Here is an 18685-nt window from a genome sequence, read left to right as displayed (position 1 = left end):
CACATTCAAGTGCGCCTGGACAATTCCTCTGCGGTCACTTATGTAAACAAGCAAGGCAGCTTGTCCCTAGCAACAGAAGTCCTAAGTTGGGCCGAGACCAACGCACTCTCCCTATCGGCGGTGTTTCTAAAAGGGGAATGAAATGTGGTGGCCGACTTTCTCAGCAGAAAGCAGCTGAGAGAGGGCGATTGGGTCCTCAACCAGGAAGTCTTCAATCTCATAACCAAAAAATAGGGACCCCCGCAGGTGGACCTCTTTGCATCAAGGGACAACGCAAAAACCCCGTTTCTTCTCCTTAAAAAGGTGGGAAGATGCATTAGGGGTGGATGCGCTAACACAGGGCTGTCGTTTCAAAAGATGCTATGCTTTCCCGCCACTGGTCTTACTACCGGCAGTGCTGAGAAAATTTCAAACGGAGAACACCTCTCTGATCTTGGCACCACATTGGCCCAGAAGGTCCTGGTTCTCGGTCCTCAAACAGTTAGCAGTAGAACCTCCTTGGTTCCTACCACTCCGGGAGGATCTCCTTTCACAGGGCCCGGTCCTTTGTCCCCAGGTACATCGATGAAACTTAGTAGCCTAACTACTGAGGAAGGATTATTAAAAACCAAGGGATTCTCAGAAAGGCTGATATCCACTCTTCTCCTCAATAGCAGAAAGCAGAGACGTGCTAGATCTACCAAAAGGTCTGGGTTTGCTTTAAGGAATGGTGCGCAGGAAACTCCTTCAAGGTGCAGAGTCCCAGTTTTGGAGTTTTTGCAGTGCGGGGTAGATAAAGGGTTAACCATGAGTACCCTTAGGAGCCAGGTATCGGTGCTAAGTGCATATTTGGAAAAGCCTCTGGCCACCAACCCTTGGGTGGTCAGATTTTTCAGAGCTCTAGAGAGCTCAAGAGAGACCAGTTCAAGGCGCACCCTTCCCCAAGTGGGACCTATCTTTGGTCTTACAGGCCGTAACGGAGCCACCATTTGAACCTTTAGAAAAAAGGTTACTAAAGGATCTTACTTTCAAGACAGTATTTTTGGTTGCAGTGACAACCGCCAGAAGGGTCAGCGAAATAGAGGCTTTATCAGTCAGACCCCCTTTTTGTGTTATATTTTCGGGTCGGGTAGTTTTTCAAAACTGATCCAACATTCTTACCTAAAGTGGCTTCGAAGTTTCATAGAAGCCAAGAGATGGTCTTACCCACTTTCTGCCCTAATCCCTCAGGAGAAAGGGCATTTAAATTTCACACCTTAGCTGTAAGGAGATGTATCCTGCTGTACTTAGAACTGACGAAAGCAATGAGGAAGTCAGATTCTTTGTTTATTTTATTTTCTGGGGCAAGAAAGGGGTACAAAGCATCCCGACGCACTATTGCCAGATGGCTCAAGGTAACCATTGGTCAAGCCTATACGTTGGCAGGTAAAGAGGTTCCTGTGGGTATAAAAGCAGAACCTCTACTAGGGCTATGGCAGCTTCTCAAGCGGAAAGGGCTGGAGCCGACGCCAGAGCAAATTTGCAAAGCAGCAATGTGGTCCAGTTTCGCCACCTTTTGTAAGACATTACAGGGTGGACCTGGTGTCGGCAAATGAGCAAGCCTTTGGGTGAAAGCTTTTGCAAGCCGTAGTCCCACCCTAAGTGCTAAGTGCTCATCTATCCTCTCAATTGTGGCCGTCCTGAAAGACGGAGAGGGAAAATTTAAGTTACGCTTACCGGTAATGTCTTTTCCAGTAGTCTTTCAGGACAGCACTAGTTACCCACCCGAATTTTTGGGGGGTCTTGAAGACCTCAACACAGGTACGGTAGTAATATGTGATGATATGTTTATTAATGTGTTCTTGTATCTCCCCAGCTGGCCAGAGGTACTCTTTAAAAAAAAAAAAAAAAAAACACGTCTAACAGGGGGAAATGGAAATTTATGGGTTGGCGCAGTCTTTCCTAGGAAGAGGATGAGCCAAGGACTCAATTGTGGCTGTCCTGAAAGACTACTGGAAAAGACTTTACTGGTAAGCGTAGCTTTAATTTTTCTCAACAAAAGTGGAGTTACTCTTTAATAGAGCTTGAATTTGCTCAAGAGACATCTTGGCTTTTTAGATGAGTAAATAATCTCCTTTAAAATATTCTGTCATGCCGTTGTTGACCTCCCATGTAAAAATGCTAGTTGCCTGGCTGTTTCTGACTAATTTCAGAGTCAAAGATCTTGAACAAGTGTCAGAACACCTGGCATGTATTCTTGATCTGTGTTAATCTTTAGGGCTCATTCACATGGGCAGAAAAAACACTGCATTTAGATGGGTACAGCAAATAGTTTTGTATGCATCTAAACGCAGCCTTATCGTAATCAATGAGCCCATACATATCCTTATTTTTTCGAATCCATAGTTAACTTGCAAAGAAAGTAAATTTTATTTGACTAAAATAAATAGAAAATAAACTAAAATGAGCCCATACACACAGGACCCATTCGCACGGGCACAAGAAATGTGGAATTACTGGCCATGAAGCACCAAGCCCAGGAGCTGAAACCATTAGCTTCCGATGCTTCTGCCGATCACGCCATGGGAGAATTTTTAAGTGATTGCAAATCTGTTAAAAGAAAAAAAAAAAAGTTGCTAGTTTTGTGCCCTCGTCAACCCAACCTATTTTTTGTCTTAATGGTGTGCTAACAATTTACTCAAACATTCTTTACCCCGTGTGTGTTGCAATGTAGCACCGAAATTTATGGGAGTGCGCATATGACATAATTACATAAAAATGCATTATCGTGTGTGTGTGTGTGTGTGTGTGTGTGTTTGTTTTTTTTTTTTTTTTTTCCAATAAAAACCAAGGAAATAAAATAATCTTTTCCAAATTATGGGCAGGAGGAGACCTGCTTCTCTCCTCTCCTCTATAGGGACTTGGCCAGCATTACTTCATCCTCTTGGTGGGAGCTGGATTGCTGGCTGCACTGGGAATGCTCGCTCAGCTTTGGAGGGGGGAGGGGGGCATTCCTTTCTCCTGCTCGATTGGGCACACTTGCCTGGAAGATCCCGGGCATCATTTTGGGTAGGGATGAGGTCATTGTTGGGCGCTGGAGGCCCTGGTTCCGGTCTCTTTTGTCACTGCCTTTTCCTGCAGTTTTTCTTGGTGGAAGTGGTCAGGTCAGTTAAGGTCGCCTGGGACCCTTTGGTGGGTCTCAGCTGGCCTGGAACTGTCGGGTTTTGTGATAGCTCACCTTGGCATAGTGGCTGGTATGATGTTTAAGGCAGGAACCTTGGCATTTTTTCTGCAGTTTTTGCAGATTTTCTATTATTTTTGCAAATCAAAGACCCAGTTAAAGAGGAGAAGCCTGCCCCTAAGAAAATAAACTCTGGTTGTAATGATAAGCTAGCCTCCTTAATGCATGTTGCAGAGTGTATTTTTCATCTGGGCAGAAGGGAATCTTCCTATCAACCATTCACTTAAAGTGAGAGCCCAGCAATTTAGCGGATATCTTGAGCTGCCAAGAAGTCTCTCAGAATGAATTGTCTCTTCGTCTAGAGGTTTATTCCAATATTACTATGCAGTGTGGAATTCCAGAAATAAACCTGCAGTTCAGCTTGTGTTACACCTGCTCTCCGATCCACTTGATTTTGCTAGTTTTAAAGAGGTTCCTACAGGAGGAAATGACTCTCTAATCTTAACTGCCCCATTCAGGCCAAGAGAGCATAGTTCTCTCTGCTGTTCTATCTAGCTGTTGTACTCTCATGGAAACTTTCTGCCATACGTGATCTGAAATCTCAGGGGTCTGCCTTACATACCCGGTTACAGATGTTAAAGTTAGCCACATGGTTACTGATGAGGCAGTTCTGAGATCCAAGGGGTTGTCTGATAGAGTAGTGGATACCTTTTCCATAGTCTCATACCTGTCACGTGAGCTATTTATCAGAAGATATGGAAATGTAATTACTGGATGTCAAGAAATAACAGGTTCTGTAGCAGACCTTCTAATGTTAAGGAAGAGAAACTCAGCCTGTTGGATGCTAGAAGATATCTACCAATGTATCTTTCAGCTACTAAGGATTTTCAGATGCCTTATTTGTACTCTATTCAGGTAGCCAAAGAGGCATGCAAGCCTCTGGATGCATCTTAGCCAGGTGGAATACATTTGCTGCCCTTGTGGATTCCTACAAGATTATGGACATGCTGTAGATATTCTACATTTCCTCAACACTCATTCTATCAGAGAATTAGCAAAGTTCTGGGCAGAAAAAGCTGGTGCCAACCCAGAGCAGATATTGGTCAAATATCTCCATGTTTGTTCGTCATTATTGGATAGATCTTCTATCTACCCAGAAACAGGCTTTTGGAAGGAAGGTCCCCCAAGCAGTGGTCCCCCCCCCAGTCAGGTGAGTACTCTCTTATCCTCTCAAAGGCTGTTCTGGAAGGGAAAAAAATTGAGTTAGATTTATCACTAACTCTATTTCCAGTAGTCTTTCAGGACACTGCATTCTCCCCTCCCCGTGAAGAGGAGGAAGACTGCAGCAGTACTCATCTGTGCCTCATCTGTGCCACATCCATGCTTCCTCCATGCCCATCCGTCGTCATTCATGCCACATCCATACCAATATAGTGCTTATCAGTGCCCTACAGTGCCTCACAAAAGTGTAATGGGCAGTCAGGAAATTCGATTTGTAATTTTATGTCCCTAGAGCACCTGCCGGTGCCCCCTGAATGTTGAGCCTCTGTATGTGGCCCGGATGTGTAAAAGTCTCACACGTGTGGTATCGCCATACTTGGGAGGAGTAGCACAATGTATTTTGCGGTGTAATTTGTGGTATGCACATGTTGTGTCTTAGAAATATCTTATAAATGGACAATTTTTGTGTAAACAAAAAAAAAAAAATGCGTTTTTTCCATTTTCTTTCCACATTTTCCAAAAACTTATGGATAAAAAATTACATGTTCAAAAGACTCAATGCCTCATAGAATATATGTTGGGGCATTTTGCTTTCCACAATTGGGTCATTTTGTGGGCGTTTTCATTTGCCCTGGTGCTCCAGGCCCTTCAAAATTGCGATAGGTTGTCAGGAAATTATATGTGTCATTTTATGCTCCTAGAATGCCTGGAGGTGCTACTTGGATGTTGGGCCTCTGTATGTGGCCAGGCTCAAAAGTCTCATACATGTGGTATCCCCATACTCAGGAAGAGTAGCAGAATATGTTTTTGGGTGTAGTTGCAAGTAAGCCTATACAGTGTGTGAAGAGGTAAATGAAAAATCCTGGACAGCCGCACTCAAAAGAAATCTTCGATCTTTATGTAAATATGATCATAAAAATACATGCCACAGCATCACAAAGCAGGAAAGTGATGCTATGTGGGCTAAGCTATGATTAAGCACTGACTACAGTGGGAAACGCGTCAGCTTTCCTGCTTTGTGATGCTGTGGCATGTATTTTTATGATCATATTTAAATAAAGATCGAAGACTTCTTTTGAGTGCGGCTGTCCAGGATTTTTTGTTTACCTCTGAACTACCAGCATTGCCTGCACCTGTTACTTCCAGCATGGAGAAAATGTTTGTTCCTCACAGATCTCTTTCAGAGCGGTGATATCTCTCTCTATACAGTGTGTGAGAAATAACTTGGTAATATGACAATTTTGTTAAAAAAAAGAAAAAAATCTTCCTTTTGCAAAGAATTGTGGGAAAAAAGTTCAACTTCAAAAAACTCACCAAGCCTCTTACTAAATACCTTGGAATGTCTACTTTCCAAAAAGGGGTCATTTGGGGGCATTTATGCTTTCCTGACTTGTTAGAGCCCTTTCACACTGGCGCGTTGGGTGTCGGCGGTAAAGCTTCGCTATTTTTAGCGACGCTTTACGGGCTTTCACATTGGAGTGACAGGAGAGGTGCTTTGCAGGTGCTATTTTTAGCACTATAGAGCCTGTAAAGCACCTCAGTGTGAAAAGGGGTCTAAGTGCCGGTTCACACAGGGGCGGCACGACTTGCAGGTCGCCTCAGCTAGGCGACCTGCAAACGACTTCCGAGGCGACTTGCAAAATGACTTCTGCATAGAAGTCTATGCAAGTCGCCCCCAAAGTAGTACAGGAACCTTTTTCTAAGTCGGAGCGACTTGCGTCGCTCCTATTAGAACGGTTCCGTAGCACAGAACGGGAGGCGACTAGGTCGCCTGACAAGTCGCCCCTGTGTGAACCGAGCCTTAGTGTCTCAGTACATCAGGTGTGATCAATTTTCAGTGATTGCCACCATAGCTTGTAGACTCTCTAATGCTGGCCGAACCCATTTTTGAAAAACGGCAAGAGCAAACGATTGTGCCATCATGTAATGACTGATAAATTGTTCAGTGGACATAAATGAATCCATTTTTTGTTCGTTTTTTTACATATACCTAGTGCAAACAGTTTGGACAGGAAACACATTAACCTTTCAATTTATCATTCGTTTGGCAGAAAATTTCCAAACTTGTCCTTTTGTTTTTTCGCTCAAAAACGTCCCATCGATTATGTGCCCATTAACTGGCCGAAAAACGAACCAACTGTCTGACCGAATTTCGGACGATTTTTCGTAAAGTGTATGGCCAGCATAACTTTCACAAAGACCAAATAATATGTACTTATTTGAGTTATTTTTTAACAATATATTTAAAGATATGTAACAGTATATCTTTTGGCCAAATTTTATAAAGAAAAATTACGGATTTTCTAATTTATTTTAACGGAAACAAAAATTTTCAGATTTTTTTCATTTTATAATGCAAAAAATAAAAAAACCCAGTGGTGATTAAATACCACCAAAAGAAAGCTCTATTTGTGTGAAAAAGAGGACAAATATTTCATATGGGTACAGTGTTGCATGACTGAGTTATTGTCATTCAAAATGAGTGCTGAAAGCTGAAAATTGGCCTGGTTAGGAAGGGGATTTAAGTGCCCAGGTTAAGAAATCCCCAAGAGGTGGTAATGTGCACAGCTTACTCCTGCAGTGGGAAGTGTGGTGGATCCATACTTTAACCACTTGCCCACTGCAGGAGTAAGCTGTGCACATTACCACCTCTTGGGGATTTCTTAACCTGCTCCATGCTAAAAAAAAACAAAAAAAAAAACAAAAAGAATTGATTTACCTTTTTGTGAATGTCTCTAAAATGTCTCTCCTGGCAATGTGGTTATTGGTGTAGTTGAAGTGCTCTGAAATCCTGATCCTCAAGGGGCGTATGGTGAACCGTACATACTGTAGTTTGCAACTTTTACACTCTTTTTTTTAACATATACCACTGTTGTAGTGTTACAATTTATCTACTGGTTAATCTTTTAAAGTTTTGCCAGCAGTAAGAGAAACCACTGCTTTACTTTTTTTTGTGTTTGTTACAATACCTACAGGTACTATAGCCACAACCTATAGCCACAACAAAACAAACCTTTGGTAGATAACCATGTCCCAGAATACCGGTCATTGTACGAGTAGAACAGACTGGGGGAAAGCAAGTTACCCACTGTGGGTGCCTGTCTGCTAGAGAAATTGCATCTCCCTCTAAGTATTAAATTAAGTTCCTGATCCGCATACAAGATTGGTAAATGCCATTTAATAATACCAACAATCTGACTAAATTCAACTGAAAAGGATGTCACAAAATTCATAGTGTTGCTGTAACGTTTTTTTAGCAGTTGAATGTGAGTTCTTGTTTTATTAATGCTGCACGGTCTCTACTGATGGCTATAGCTTTACCTTTTATAAATCCACTGCTCCTTTTATACCCTCAATCTTGCATGCTATTAGAAACTGCCTCACATTCACAAACAAAATCATCCTGTGTGTCAGATTTTTAGTACTAACAAAAGGCATTTACCGATCTTGTATGCGGATCAGGAACTTTTTAAATATCGGCCTTAAATTCTGCTTTAAATGGTGGTACAGCAATATGAGCCTCTAGCCTGATTCCCCATGGCCATTTTAGAAAAATGTTTACGTGACCTTTTAAACATTTTGGATTCACTTGTGTAAATGTGTGAGTGCTAGTTGTGTGAATTTTGTGTAATTTTTCTTTAATACAACCCTTATACCTCGTACACATGGTACGATTGTTGGACAACCGAGCGTCTGATTTTTGTCAAAAGGGCGTGTGCCTGGATCTGGTCTTGCATACTAACGTTACACAAATTGTCGTGCCACAAACAGGAATGTAGTGACATACTACGAGGAATTTTAGCTCTTGAGCACCACCCTTTGGGCCCCTTCTGCTAATTTCGTGTTTAGTGAGTATTTGATTCCGAGCATGCGTGTTTGTACTTTCGACTTTTGTGTGACGGATTTGTGTACTGACCATCTGAAAATCTGACGTGGAGCTGTCGTTTGACAAAAATGTACTAGCCTGTCACCCAACATTTGTTGATGGACTTTGTAGGCACGTATAAAAAACTATATAACAATTTTTAATAATTTACATAAAACATATACAACACATAATATATGTGGTAGAGAAATACGGTACACAGTGGTTTATCCTAGAGCAGAGATAAGCAATTAGCGGACCTCCAACTGTTGCAGAACTACAAATCCCATGAGGCAAAGCAAGACTCTGACAGCCACAAGCATGACACCCAGATGCAGAGGCATGATGGGACTTGTAGTTTTGCAACAGCTGGAGGTCCGCTAATTGCAAATCCCTGTCCTAGAGGTTACACTTGTCTAATACTTCCTGTGTGGCAATATTGAAGAAATGCCCACACTGAGATGTATGCATTCCTCTTGGTAGTTCCCACAGTCCTCATAGATTAAAAAGAATTGCTCGCTCTACATGTTTTACGACCTAAAATGTCGCTTCTTCAGGAGCTTCAATAATTCTAGTTGGAGAAACACATTAAAATACCGTGCAAATTATTGGCATAATTATACAGGTGTGTGTATGTACATGAACTAACCAATAATGTGGTGCTTAAACAAATGCTCTCCATGCTCATCTATGCCAGGAATGCCGTAACCACAGAAATCCCCTCCAAATGGAGATGACATCCGGGGACACCAGGGCCAAGCGATAGCCACAATAAAGGCACAGGTATCGGGATATGGGGTTGTACACGTAAACTGGGTATAAAAGATATGACAATGAATATTAGTGTAAGCTACTTCAATTAGGATTGGGATGTACTATAGTATTAGGTCCCATACTCACATATCAGCCAGTATGCCTCCGCTAATATGCGTGTCGCCTTGCTTTTCCAGGGTCTTAAACCTTATAGTAACACAACTTAGCAAAAGCCTAGCCATATAAATGGAAAGGAAGGGAACTAGCAGGGCTCAAAATACCTTGATTGGTTGGTCCAGGATAAGGAAATTAGATCAGAATTATGTGTGCACAGTCACAAGGAGTATACAGGCATCCAGTACCGGCAGGTTTAAACATCCATGGTCTGGGGAGCAGAGTAAGCAAGGATGCCTTGAAAACCAGGGGAATGTATACGCATACTAAGGCAATAAAATGATGCAAGCCAAAAAGTGCTGAGTTAAATACCTGAGTGTGCACTGGTTCTAGGCTCCAGCGCAATGAATGACACTGCCTGACGGGGAGGGGGAACTGAGACACACAACGCACACTGGCTGACAGGCCCCCCTCCCTGCAGAGCAGAGTTTGTGTCTCTTTGCCCTCCCCTGTCAGGCATCAGTGTGTGCACTGGTCTTTTGTAAGAGCCCATTCGAGTGCGACTGCAGGGCTCCCTCGATCGCTCGTGACACCCCGAGAACTGCGATCTGTGTGTGTAAACGCACAGTTTCCGGTTCTCTGGGGGGAGAAAACGTAAAAAAGAGAGAAAATACCGCGCTAAGAGCACAAAATGAAATTTAAATAAACTTGAAATAAAAAGTGCAGCTGCAACAAAAAAACACAAATATCAGTGTAGCAAACAAGGACAAGAAAAATAATAAGTGCGCTTGCAATATAATAATTATTCAATGATAATGTAACTTATGTGAAAAAAATATTTAGATAACAAAGTGGTAGTGAAAGTTCTTAAAATATAAATATAAAGAAAGTCCATTAAATAAAAAGGTCAGTGAAGAAAGGTTGTGTGAATCCAATAGACGGGAATCCAACATCCAAAATTCAGCCACCCCAACCCACATGAGAGGGAAGGTGGAAGGGCGGGATGTGAGGGGAACTTCCAAACTCCAGGTGCACTCCAGGGGCACCTTTGAAGACGTCATTTATGACGAAACATGTAGGGCGTGGCTACGCACTATACGCCATCACGTCGAAAGCCCTATGTTGGTATGCGGGTGTTCGCTACTGTTTTTTTCTGCCGGCTTTTTAATATGTTTTATGGCGGAGGAGTGTTCCCCGCATGTCTGAGCAATAAAAGGCTTTTTATTATACTACACCATCGGAGCTTTTGTTTTTCTGTGCTCACGGCCCTTCGGACCAGTAAGCCTTTTGCAGAGTGACCTGCCTGCCCTGGGGATACTACAAACATCCGAGGATCCTGGCGTGGGAGTCCGCTTATCCCTGCAGAGGGTTATATCTGCTTGTGTGTCCGACCTTGCCATAGAGGAGGTCCACCATCTCTGGTTCAATCTTACTGTTATTTGGATGCACCTGGAGATTGGAAGTTCCCCTCACATCCCGCCCTTCCACCTTCCCTCTCATGTGGGTTGGGGTGGCTGAATTTTGGATGCTGGATTCCCATCTATTGGATTCACACAATCTTTCTTCACTGACCTTTTTATTTAATGAATGGACTTTCTTTATATTTATATTTTAAGAACTTTCACTACCACTTTGTGATCTAAATATTTTTTTCACATAAGTTACATTATTATTGAATAATTATTATATTGCAAGCGCACTTATTTTTCCTGAGGGGAGAAGAGACTGATCGTCTGTTCATACAAAGTATGAACAACGATCTGTCATCTCTCATAGATGGAATACATAGTGGCCTAAACTGAAAAATTGCCGCTTTTTTTTGTTTATAGTGCAAAAAATTCTCTCTCTCTCTCTCTCTCTCTCTCTCTCTCTCTCTCTCTCTCTCTCTCTCTCTCTCTCTCTCTCTCTCTCTCTCTCTCTCTCTCTCTCTCTCTCTCTCTCTCTCTCTCTCTCTCTCTCTCTCTCTCTCTCTCTCTCTCTCTCTCTCTCTCTCTCTCTCTCTCTCTCTCTCTCTCTCTCTCTCTCTCTCTCTCTCTCTCTCTCTCTCCTTATGACCGATCATTTTGACTGCAGTTCCCCTTTTTGCCCACTGGGGGCATCAGTGGGGCTGCAACCCACCCTCCTGGGCCATCTTGACCTAGGATGGGGGGCCATGCATCTACCCATGGCAACTTGGAGGCACTCTCCATCTGTGTCCCCTAGGCACACGGCAGACAGCGTGTACTAGGACCAGAATGTCCAGTACTCTAGTGCGCATGCGAGGTGCACCAGCGGCCGGGGTGAGAGATGTCAGATGCCAGTCTGATGGAGCTCAGTCGGGGTGTACATATAGAAGAGTCAGGATGACGTTCCCCAGGCGCTCTGAGGGAAGCTGACGTCCATTCTACCCCTGGAACCAGCAATCTTACAGCCTCACACCCGGAACCTAGAACCAGTGCACACCCAGGTATTTAACGCAGCACTTTTTGGCTTGCATCATTTTATTGCCTTAGTATGCGTATACATTCCCCTGGTTTTTGGGGCATCCTTGCTTACTCTGCTCCCCAGACAGTGAATGTTTAAACCTCCCGGTACTGGATGCCTGTATACTCCTTGTGACTGTGCACACATGATTCTGATCTAATTTCCTTATCCTGGACCAGCCAATCCAGGTATTTTGAGCCCTGCTAGTTCTCTTCCTTTCCATTTTATACGGCTAGGCTTTTGCTAAGTTGTGTTACTATAAGGTTTAAGACCCTGGGAGGACCAACTCTGTTTTTTTTTTTTTCCCATAGATTGAAAAGCATCTGGTTTAAAGCGACACGCATAGTAGTGGAGGCATACTGGCTGATATGTGAGTATGGGACCTAATACTATAGTACAGTGATAGCGAACCTTGGCACCCTAGATGTTTTGGAACTACAGTTCCCATGATGCTCACCTACACTGCAGAGTGTATGAGCATCATGGGAAATGTAGTTCCAAAACATCTGGGGTGCCAAGGTTCGCCATCACTGCTACAGTACATCCCAATCCTAATTGAAGTAGCTTACACTAATATTCATTGTCGTATCCTTTATACCCAGTTTACGTGTACATCCCCATATCCTGGCACCTGTGCCTTTTTATTGTGGCTACCGCTTGGCCCTGGTGTACTTGGTTGTCATCTCCATTTGAAGGGGGTTGTTCTGCGGTCACGGCATTCCCGGCATAGATGAGCGTTGAGACCATTTGTTTAAGCACCACATTATTGGTGAGTTCATGTACATACACACACACACACCTGTATCACTATGCCAATAATTTGTACTGAATTTTAATTTGAGTATGTTTCTCCAACTAGAATTATTGAAGCTCCCAAAGAAGCCTCATTTTAGGTTGCGAAACATGTATAGCGAGCAATTCTTTTTAATTTGAGGACTGTGGGATATACCAAGAAGAATGCATACATCTTAGTGTGGGCATTTCTTCAATATTGCCACACAGGAAGTATGTCAAGTGTAACCTCTAGGATAAACCACTGTGTCCCATATTTCTCTACCACATATATTATGTGTTGTATATGTATGTATTTTATGTGACTTATTAATAGTTATATATATTTATATGTGCCTACAAAGTCCATTATTCCTTTATTCAGCATTTATATATTACATAGGGTGTGGCATATATATACCTAGGTGTTTGATTGACACCTGAGGGCAATGCAATCAATTCAATTTCATCCAACATTTGTTTGCTGAAAATTGGAAAACAATTTTTGAAAGGAGCGTACTAACAGTAAGAACTTTGTACAGCAGTCTGTCAAACGACAATCCCCTTCTGATTTTCGAACCATGTGTATGAGGCTTAAGCGTAATTTTGTGTTTTAAACATAATTTTAGAAACAAAACCTAAGACTATTGTTTTGTTATAGGAATTCAATGGGGACCCTCGACAAATCAACGTGATGCTGCCTCTCAGACACAGTCTCCTCACTGCCTAGACATCAGTGGTACAAAAATCATATTTAGTTCTGTGCGTCGTAGATCATCTATCAAGTCTACAGTGCTAATGAGTTACTTGGGACATCAGGATTATTCATCATTGGCTAAAAATACTGGCAACGCATCATCTGATACATGGAAGCATGCAAATTGCCAAGACAAAAACATGTTTTCTCCATCTCCTACAGAATCCTCTGAGTCTGAATGCTCTAGCCCAAGTCCTATTATTTTCTTAGATGAAGAAGGGTATCAGAAAAGCTTAAGAGCAAAACTTAGCCTTCCAAAGATTCCAGTTGGGAAAGATGGTGTTGAGGACTCGGATTCAGAATTAAGTGAGTTTTTTGATAGCTTTGATCGGTTTGATGAGCTGGATCCATATTTAGAAGACAATTTGCAGGTTAATAAGAAGCCTATTCTAGACAGCCCTCCTAAGAAAAGAAAAAATGCAAAAGTAAGTGTAAGCACAGTTTGCATGAATCCACAAAAATTTAAGTTTGATCGCCCCACGCTATCAGCTAGTATAAAAAAACCAACCCCTCGTAAAGCAGAGTCTCCATTTAGCAGTATAGTTGATGTACCAGAATCTCCACGTATGGCAAAGACAGGTTCTGAGGATAATGGATGCTTATTTAGTCCCATTAGATCATCTGCTTTTAGCCCACCTGGAATTGCTATAGGCTCAGATAGTTCTCTTCAACCAGGAAGCCAAAATGAGGCTGCGTCTTGTAAGGAAGATTCTTATCTTGCTTTTAGCAATTATGCAAACCGTGTATGTGCTGACATGTTTGATTCTGTGTTAAAGACTAAACCATCCTCTGAGCTTTTGAAAAAAGAACCTGAGAAAGTTACAAAGTTTAAACGCAAATCAAATAAAGAGTCGGAACGAAAAATTAGGACAAAACATAAATCCATTAAAGGAGGAATTCAGAAATTTGCTGCAGATCTGGTGGAAAAAAGCTTTGGAAGTGCTTTTAAAGACTTACAAAGAGGGGTTTCTTCTTGTACTAGCGCATTATGCCATCTAGCAGCAAGGCTAACATCATATGTGTTTCAAATGGCTTTCTATGAGATTGGTAGGAGACAGGCGTTTTCAATTAAGAAACGCGCTATTAATGGCTTAGCAAATCTTATGGTAAGTGAAGTTATGACGAGTGCTTTGCAAGAACTCCGCTATATAAAGAAACAAATGGTTACCAATGCAGTTACACGTTTTGCTGCAGACCTTGCAGAAGAACTTGTTTTTGAAGGTATTATGGAAGTATGCCAGTTCTCTCACCCACCTACTCCAAATGTTTCTTCTGATACACAGTATTTTGATTATGAAGATGTAGTAGTAAGTTCTTATGCTAATGATTTATCAGAATCTGTGATACAGGAGGCCTTTATTGAACTATCCCAAGTGAATGTGACTTTCACCACAGAAGCTGCTATAAGTGTTTCCATGGACAACCTGAAATGTGTAAGTTCTGAAGGAATAAATCAGTCAACTCAATCTTCATCCTCTTATCTTGGTCCTTCTGTACCTAATTTTGCCTCACCTGCTCCACACGAGTCCAAGAAAGACTTCACTGTTCACTATGCTTTACTGTTTACATCTGGTCTTATGAGTTCTGTTCCTGTACCTGTAGCAGCAAAAGTGCTAAGCCAGCATTCAGTTTCCAATGGCCACAAAGACCTGTCCACCAATAATATGTGCATTAATAATGCAGACAATTATAATTTCTCGAGAAAAGACTTTGATGAACTACCATTTGACGAAGCCACTCTTTCTTCAACTAAAAGTTGTATAAACAATAGCCGACAAGAGCAAAGATATGTAGACTTTGTAAAGGAGGAAGTGGATGGAGTAAAACCGTTTTCAGTGACAATGGTGGATATGATTGTAAACGAAGCATATGATGTTATCAAATCATCCAGAGCTGTGGAAGATTATGCTGAAATGATGACCAAAAGAATTATTGAGATCCCTCCCAAACACCTTTCATTAGGAGGTGTTTCCTCACCGCATCAATTTGCAGATGAGTTGGCTAACTGTGCTTGTAGGCATCTAAGTGGAAAAAATGCACAATCTCTATCAAATAGATGGGGTGCAAGTAAATCCAACCAAGATATCTCTGCCAATTTGGTTGGCTATCATACTAATAGCTGTGCTCAAGTGGAACATGCCTCTTTGAATCCTTGCTTTACTGCAAAACCTTCTACAAGAGACAGTAAGTCTGGGTCTGCCAATGAACCTGCAACCATTGCTCTTCTAGGGAATTCAAATAATGGTAAAGCCAGTTTGGGAGGTTTAACTGCAAGAAGAAATGTAGAAAACAATGAAGCTACAGACCCCTCATTGTTTGGCCTTCAAAGTTGTCTTCCTCATATCAATAGCTTTTCCTCTGTGATGTGCAATTGTGGTGAGGATTTCTTTATGGGGAATAGGAGTTCCTATAAAGGTTCAAATGTGACCTTACTGCCTGGCACGCCACCTTCTACACCTCTAATGTCTTATGACATAAGTCCTGAGAGAAGCATGAGAAAACTAAGTAAAAAATTAAAGGGGCAACTGGCAAAAGAATTCTATCCTGCCACCCCACCATCTACACCCCATCTGTCTGCTTATGAACATAACAGTATGAAAAAGGATGACTTTATGCTTAGGCTAATGAGGTCTCTCTCAGAAGAGGTCGAAAGTTCCAGTAGCGATGAGAGTTTTGAAGAGTATGAGGTATCTACAGAAACTTGTAGATATGCTGAATATTTGTCAAGTAACATCATATCCATTGCTACTGACATGGCTGCTTATTCATTAGCTGAAGATTCTGTCCAGGGACCACCAATGAAAAACAGGTCACAGTTAAGCTTACTGAGTGATAAATGGGGATACCCAGCCTACATGAGAAACATTACAGAGGATCTTTTGGAAACTTTATGTTCATATGCTAACTGTGTTGCTGGTGAAGTCATCAGTGATGCAAAGGAAGTGCTAGGCAGCAGAAAGAACTCAGCCTGTGACCTGGAGTATAGCAGTTCACAAAAATCTGATAAAGATTGTAGACCCAAAGAAAGAAGTCATTATTCCACAAGCTTTAAATCTTCTGATGCAGCAACTCTTCCCCTGCCTCACCATTATGGTGGTACAGGTTTGACTTCAAAATTTCCAAGCTGTGAAAGTGTAACTGAAGAGTATGCTGACCACCTCATACGGGTTCTAAAAATGGAAGGAGGGAGCAGCGAGTTAATACTGGATCAATATGCAGGTAGATTAGCTTATAGAGCTATAAAGTCTGGCTTGCAGCAGGCCTCTAAAACCGTTAAGTCAAAATGCAATAGGAAAATAATGCCTAGAATGAAACCTGAGTCAAGTAGTAAGGACATATTCAGACTGTTGGGTAGGACTCGCCATGTAGGTAAAGACAGTCGAAGACAAAATAACTTTATCCTCCCTTCTTTCACTGAGAACTCTGCACACAAAACAGAGTTTAACAGGCTGGTTCATTTTGCAGAATCTCTTGCTAATACCATAACATGTGATGTGAAGAAAAGGTTAAAAATGTCTGCTACTTCTCTTCCCAAATCATTGACTGATTCCTGTCTCTATACAAAATCCAAAAACGATTATGTCAATGGAGAAATTGTCAAAACCTCATTTCCCAAGGCACCTTTACTTTTCTCTTGTAAACAGAAGCTCTATCACAGCACAGGTAGTTTGAATGATAATGGTTATAGTGAAAGTTTTGTACAAGCTATTGAGCAATATGCCTGCAAGGTTGTAGATAGCACTTTAGAATTCAGCTTGGAGCGGGCAAGGTTTCAAGCAATGGAAAACCGAAGGAAAACTGACAAAGACTCGAATGCCACAAAACTTGTACATTCTTACGGAACTGCTTGCAGGTTATGTAGTGCAAAAGAACAGCAAGGAATCCCTTTGTCATCCTGTCACTTCTTACTGGGACACGATGTATCCAGAAAAATTAAACAGTCTGCGAAGCCTAAGCAAAATACTGGTCAAAAATCAAGACTTTTTCATCTGAACATCCCCAAAATTCAAATAGACCTTGATAAAAGAGCAATGTTTGCCGATAAAATAGTGAGTGCAGCTATTGAGAAAGCAGAGCGTGAACTCAGCAGCACAAGTTTGGCAGGTGATAGTGGTATTGGACATGATGGGGTCAGCTTTGCCGAAAGCCTCACCACTGAAATCTTAATGTCTGCTATGAAGAATATTGGCCATGTTGTTAATATAAGGTAAGATGTTATTTAAAACTTGTAATTCAGGTTTTGTTTTTTTTCTGTTTTAATTTCATTTATTTAGTTAAACTCCATCATTCCATCTTCATTACCATGCTGACCACTAAAACGAGCACCGAGCACTTTTTTTTGGTTTCTGACCAAAAATTGTAGCCTTAAAGTGGTCATTTAAGGCTGAAGATTTTTTACCTTCATGCATTCTGTGCATGAAGGTGGAAACCTTCAGTGTGCAGTACCCCCCTTAGTCCCCCCTCACCTGAGCCCGATCCAGTGATGAGCAGAAGCTCTCCTGGGTCTCTCCATCCTCACCTGAGCCCGATCCAGTGATGAGCAGAAGCTCTCCTGGGTCTCTCCATCCTCATTGGCTGATACACAGCAGTAGGAGCCATTGGGGTCTGAATCTGGTCGTGGAGCTTCAACCAGCCTGCCATGAAGCTTTGCAGCAATATATCATTATAACAGTGTTCTGTTACTGCAGATGTAGACAGGCCAGAGCTGCATCAGCTCTGCTTTAGTCTTCTGACTCGCAGGAAATGCTCTGACAATGCAGAAGCATTGTGTTTACAGTGCTCAGCTACTGAGTTCTGCTATAGAGTGCTCTGTAGCAAAATCCCAGGAGCTGATCTATTCAGCTTCTGAGCTTAATGTTGGACCGCAGCCATCGCTAATAGCCATTGGTTTCAGTGTTGCAGCCTTTTATGGTGCAGATCTCATTTGAGGTCAAGAGTATAGCTGGACACATACTGATGAAGTTTATGGCTTTTTCTCACCAAATACACTTGGATGCACGTGGTAAGGGGTAAAGTAATATGTTGTCCATCATGGTACAATAAAAAACCATAATGTCTTAGAGCTCTTTCACACATGCGGACCGTTCAGGTCCACCTGTCAGTTTTTCAGGTGGGCGTGAACAGACGCTACATGTACCTCCTATGGAGCAATGGATGTCAGCGATGACATGTCCGCTGACATCCGATGCGCTAAATGCAGACAGATGGAAACCCTATTTTCCATCCGTCTGGCGGATCTGATGAAAACGGACAGGCGGTCCGTTTTCATCCGATTCCCCATCGAGGAGAGCCGCGCTCTGACAGGTCTGTCCCTGCACAGTGAGCAGAGACTGACTTGTCATCTGCCGACTCCCTGCTGAGCGGAATCCGTCAAAACAGACATCTATGTGTGAAAGGGTCCTTAATTGTGGAGTGCAGGACATATTCTGGATATTTGTGGACTCTGCCCTGTGTCTTGAACGGTACTCGAAGATATGGAACTTACAAGCCACAAGTCAAAATTCATTTTATCTTTATCGTACAGGACACTGGGCAGGGTCTATAAATATCAAGTCAGTGTCATGTACTGTACTCCAAGATATGAAATTTACAGGTAAGTCAA

The 18685-nt window shown here is 42.1% G+C and overlaps 1 protein-coding gene across 2 annotated transcripts in view; it reads left to right on the top strand.

The window, feature by feature from the left end:
• The window catches only part of AKAP11 (A-kinase anchoring protein 11), a 129483-nt gene that overhangs the window by 72976 nt on the left and 37822 nt on the right, over positions 1–18685 (top strand). For both annotated transcript variants that reach the window (XM_073614198.1, XM_073614197.1), the window contains exon 7: positions 12988–17290. In XM_073614198.1, coding sequence (XP_073470299.1) covers positions 12988–17290 — 4303 coding nt within the window. The remainder of the gene's footprint in view (positions 1–12987; positions 17291–18685) is intronic.

The sequence above is a fragment of the Aquarana catesbeiana genome, linkage group LG02, assembly GCF_042186555.1.
Source record: "Aquarana catesbeiana isolate 2022-GZ linkage group LG02, ASM4218655v1, whole genome shotgun sequence".
NCBI lineage: Eukaryota > Metazoa > Chordata > Amphibia > Anura > Ranidae > Aquarana > Aquarana catesbeiana.
This window is presented reverse-complemented; position numbering and strand designations above follow the sequence as displayed.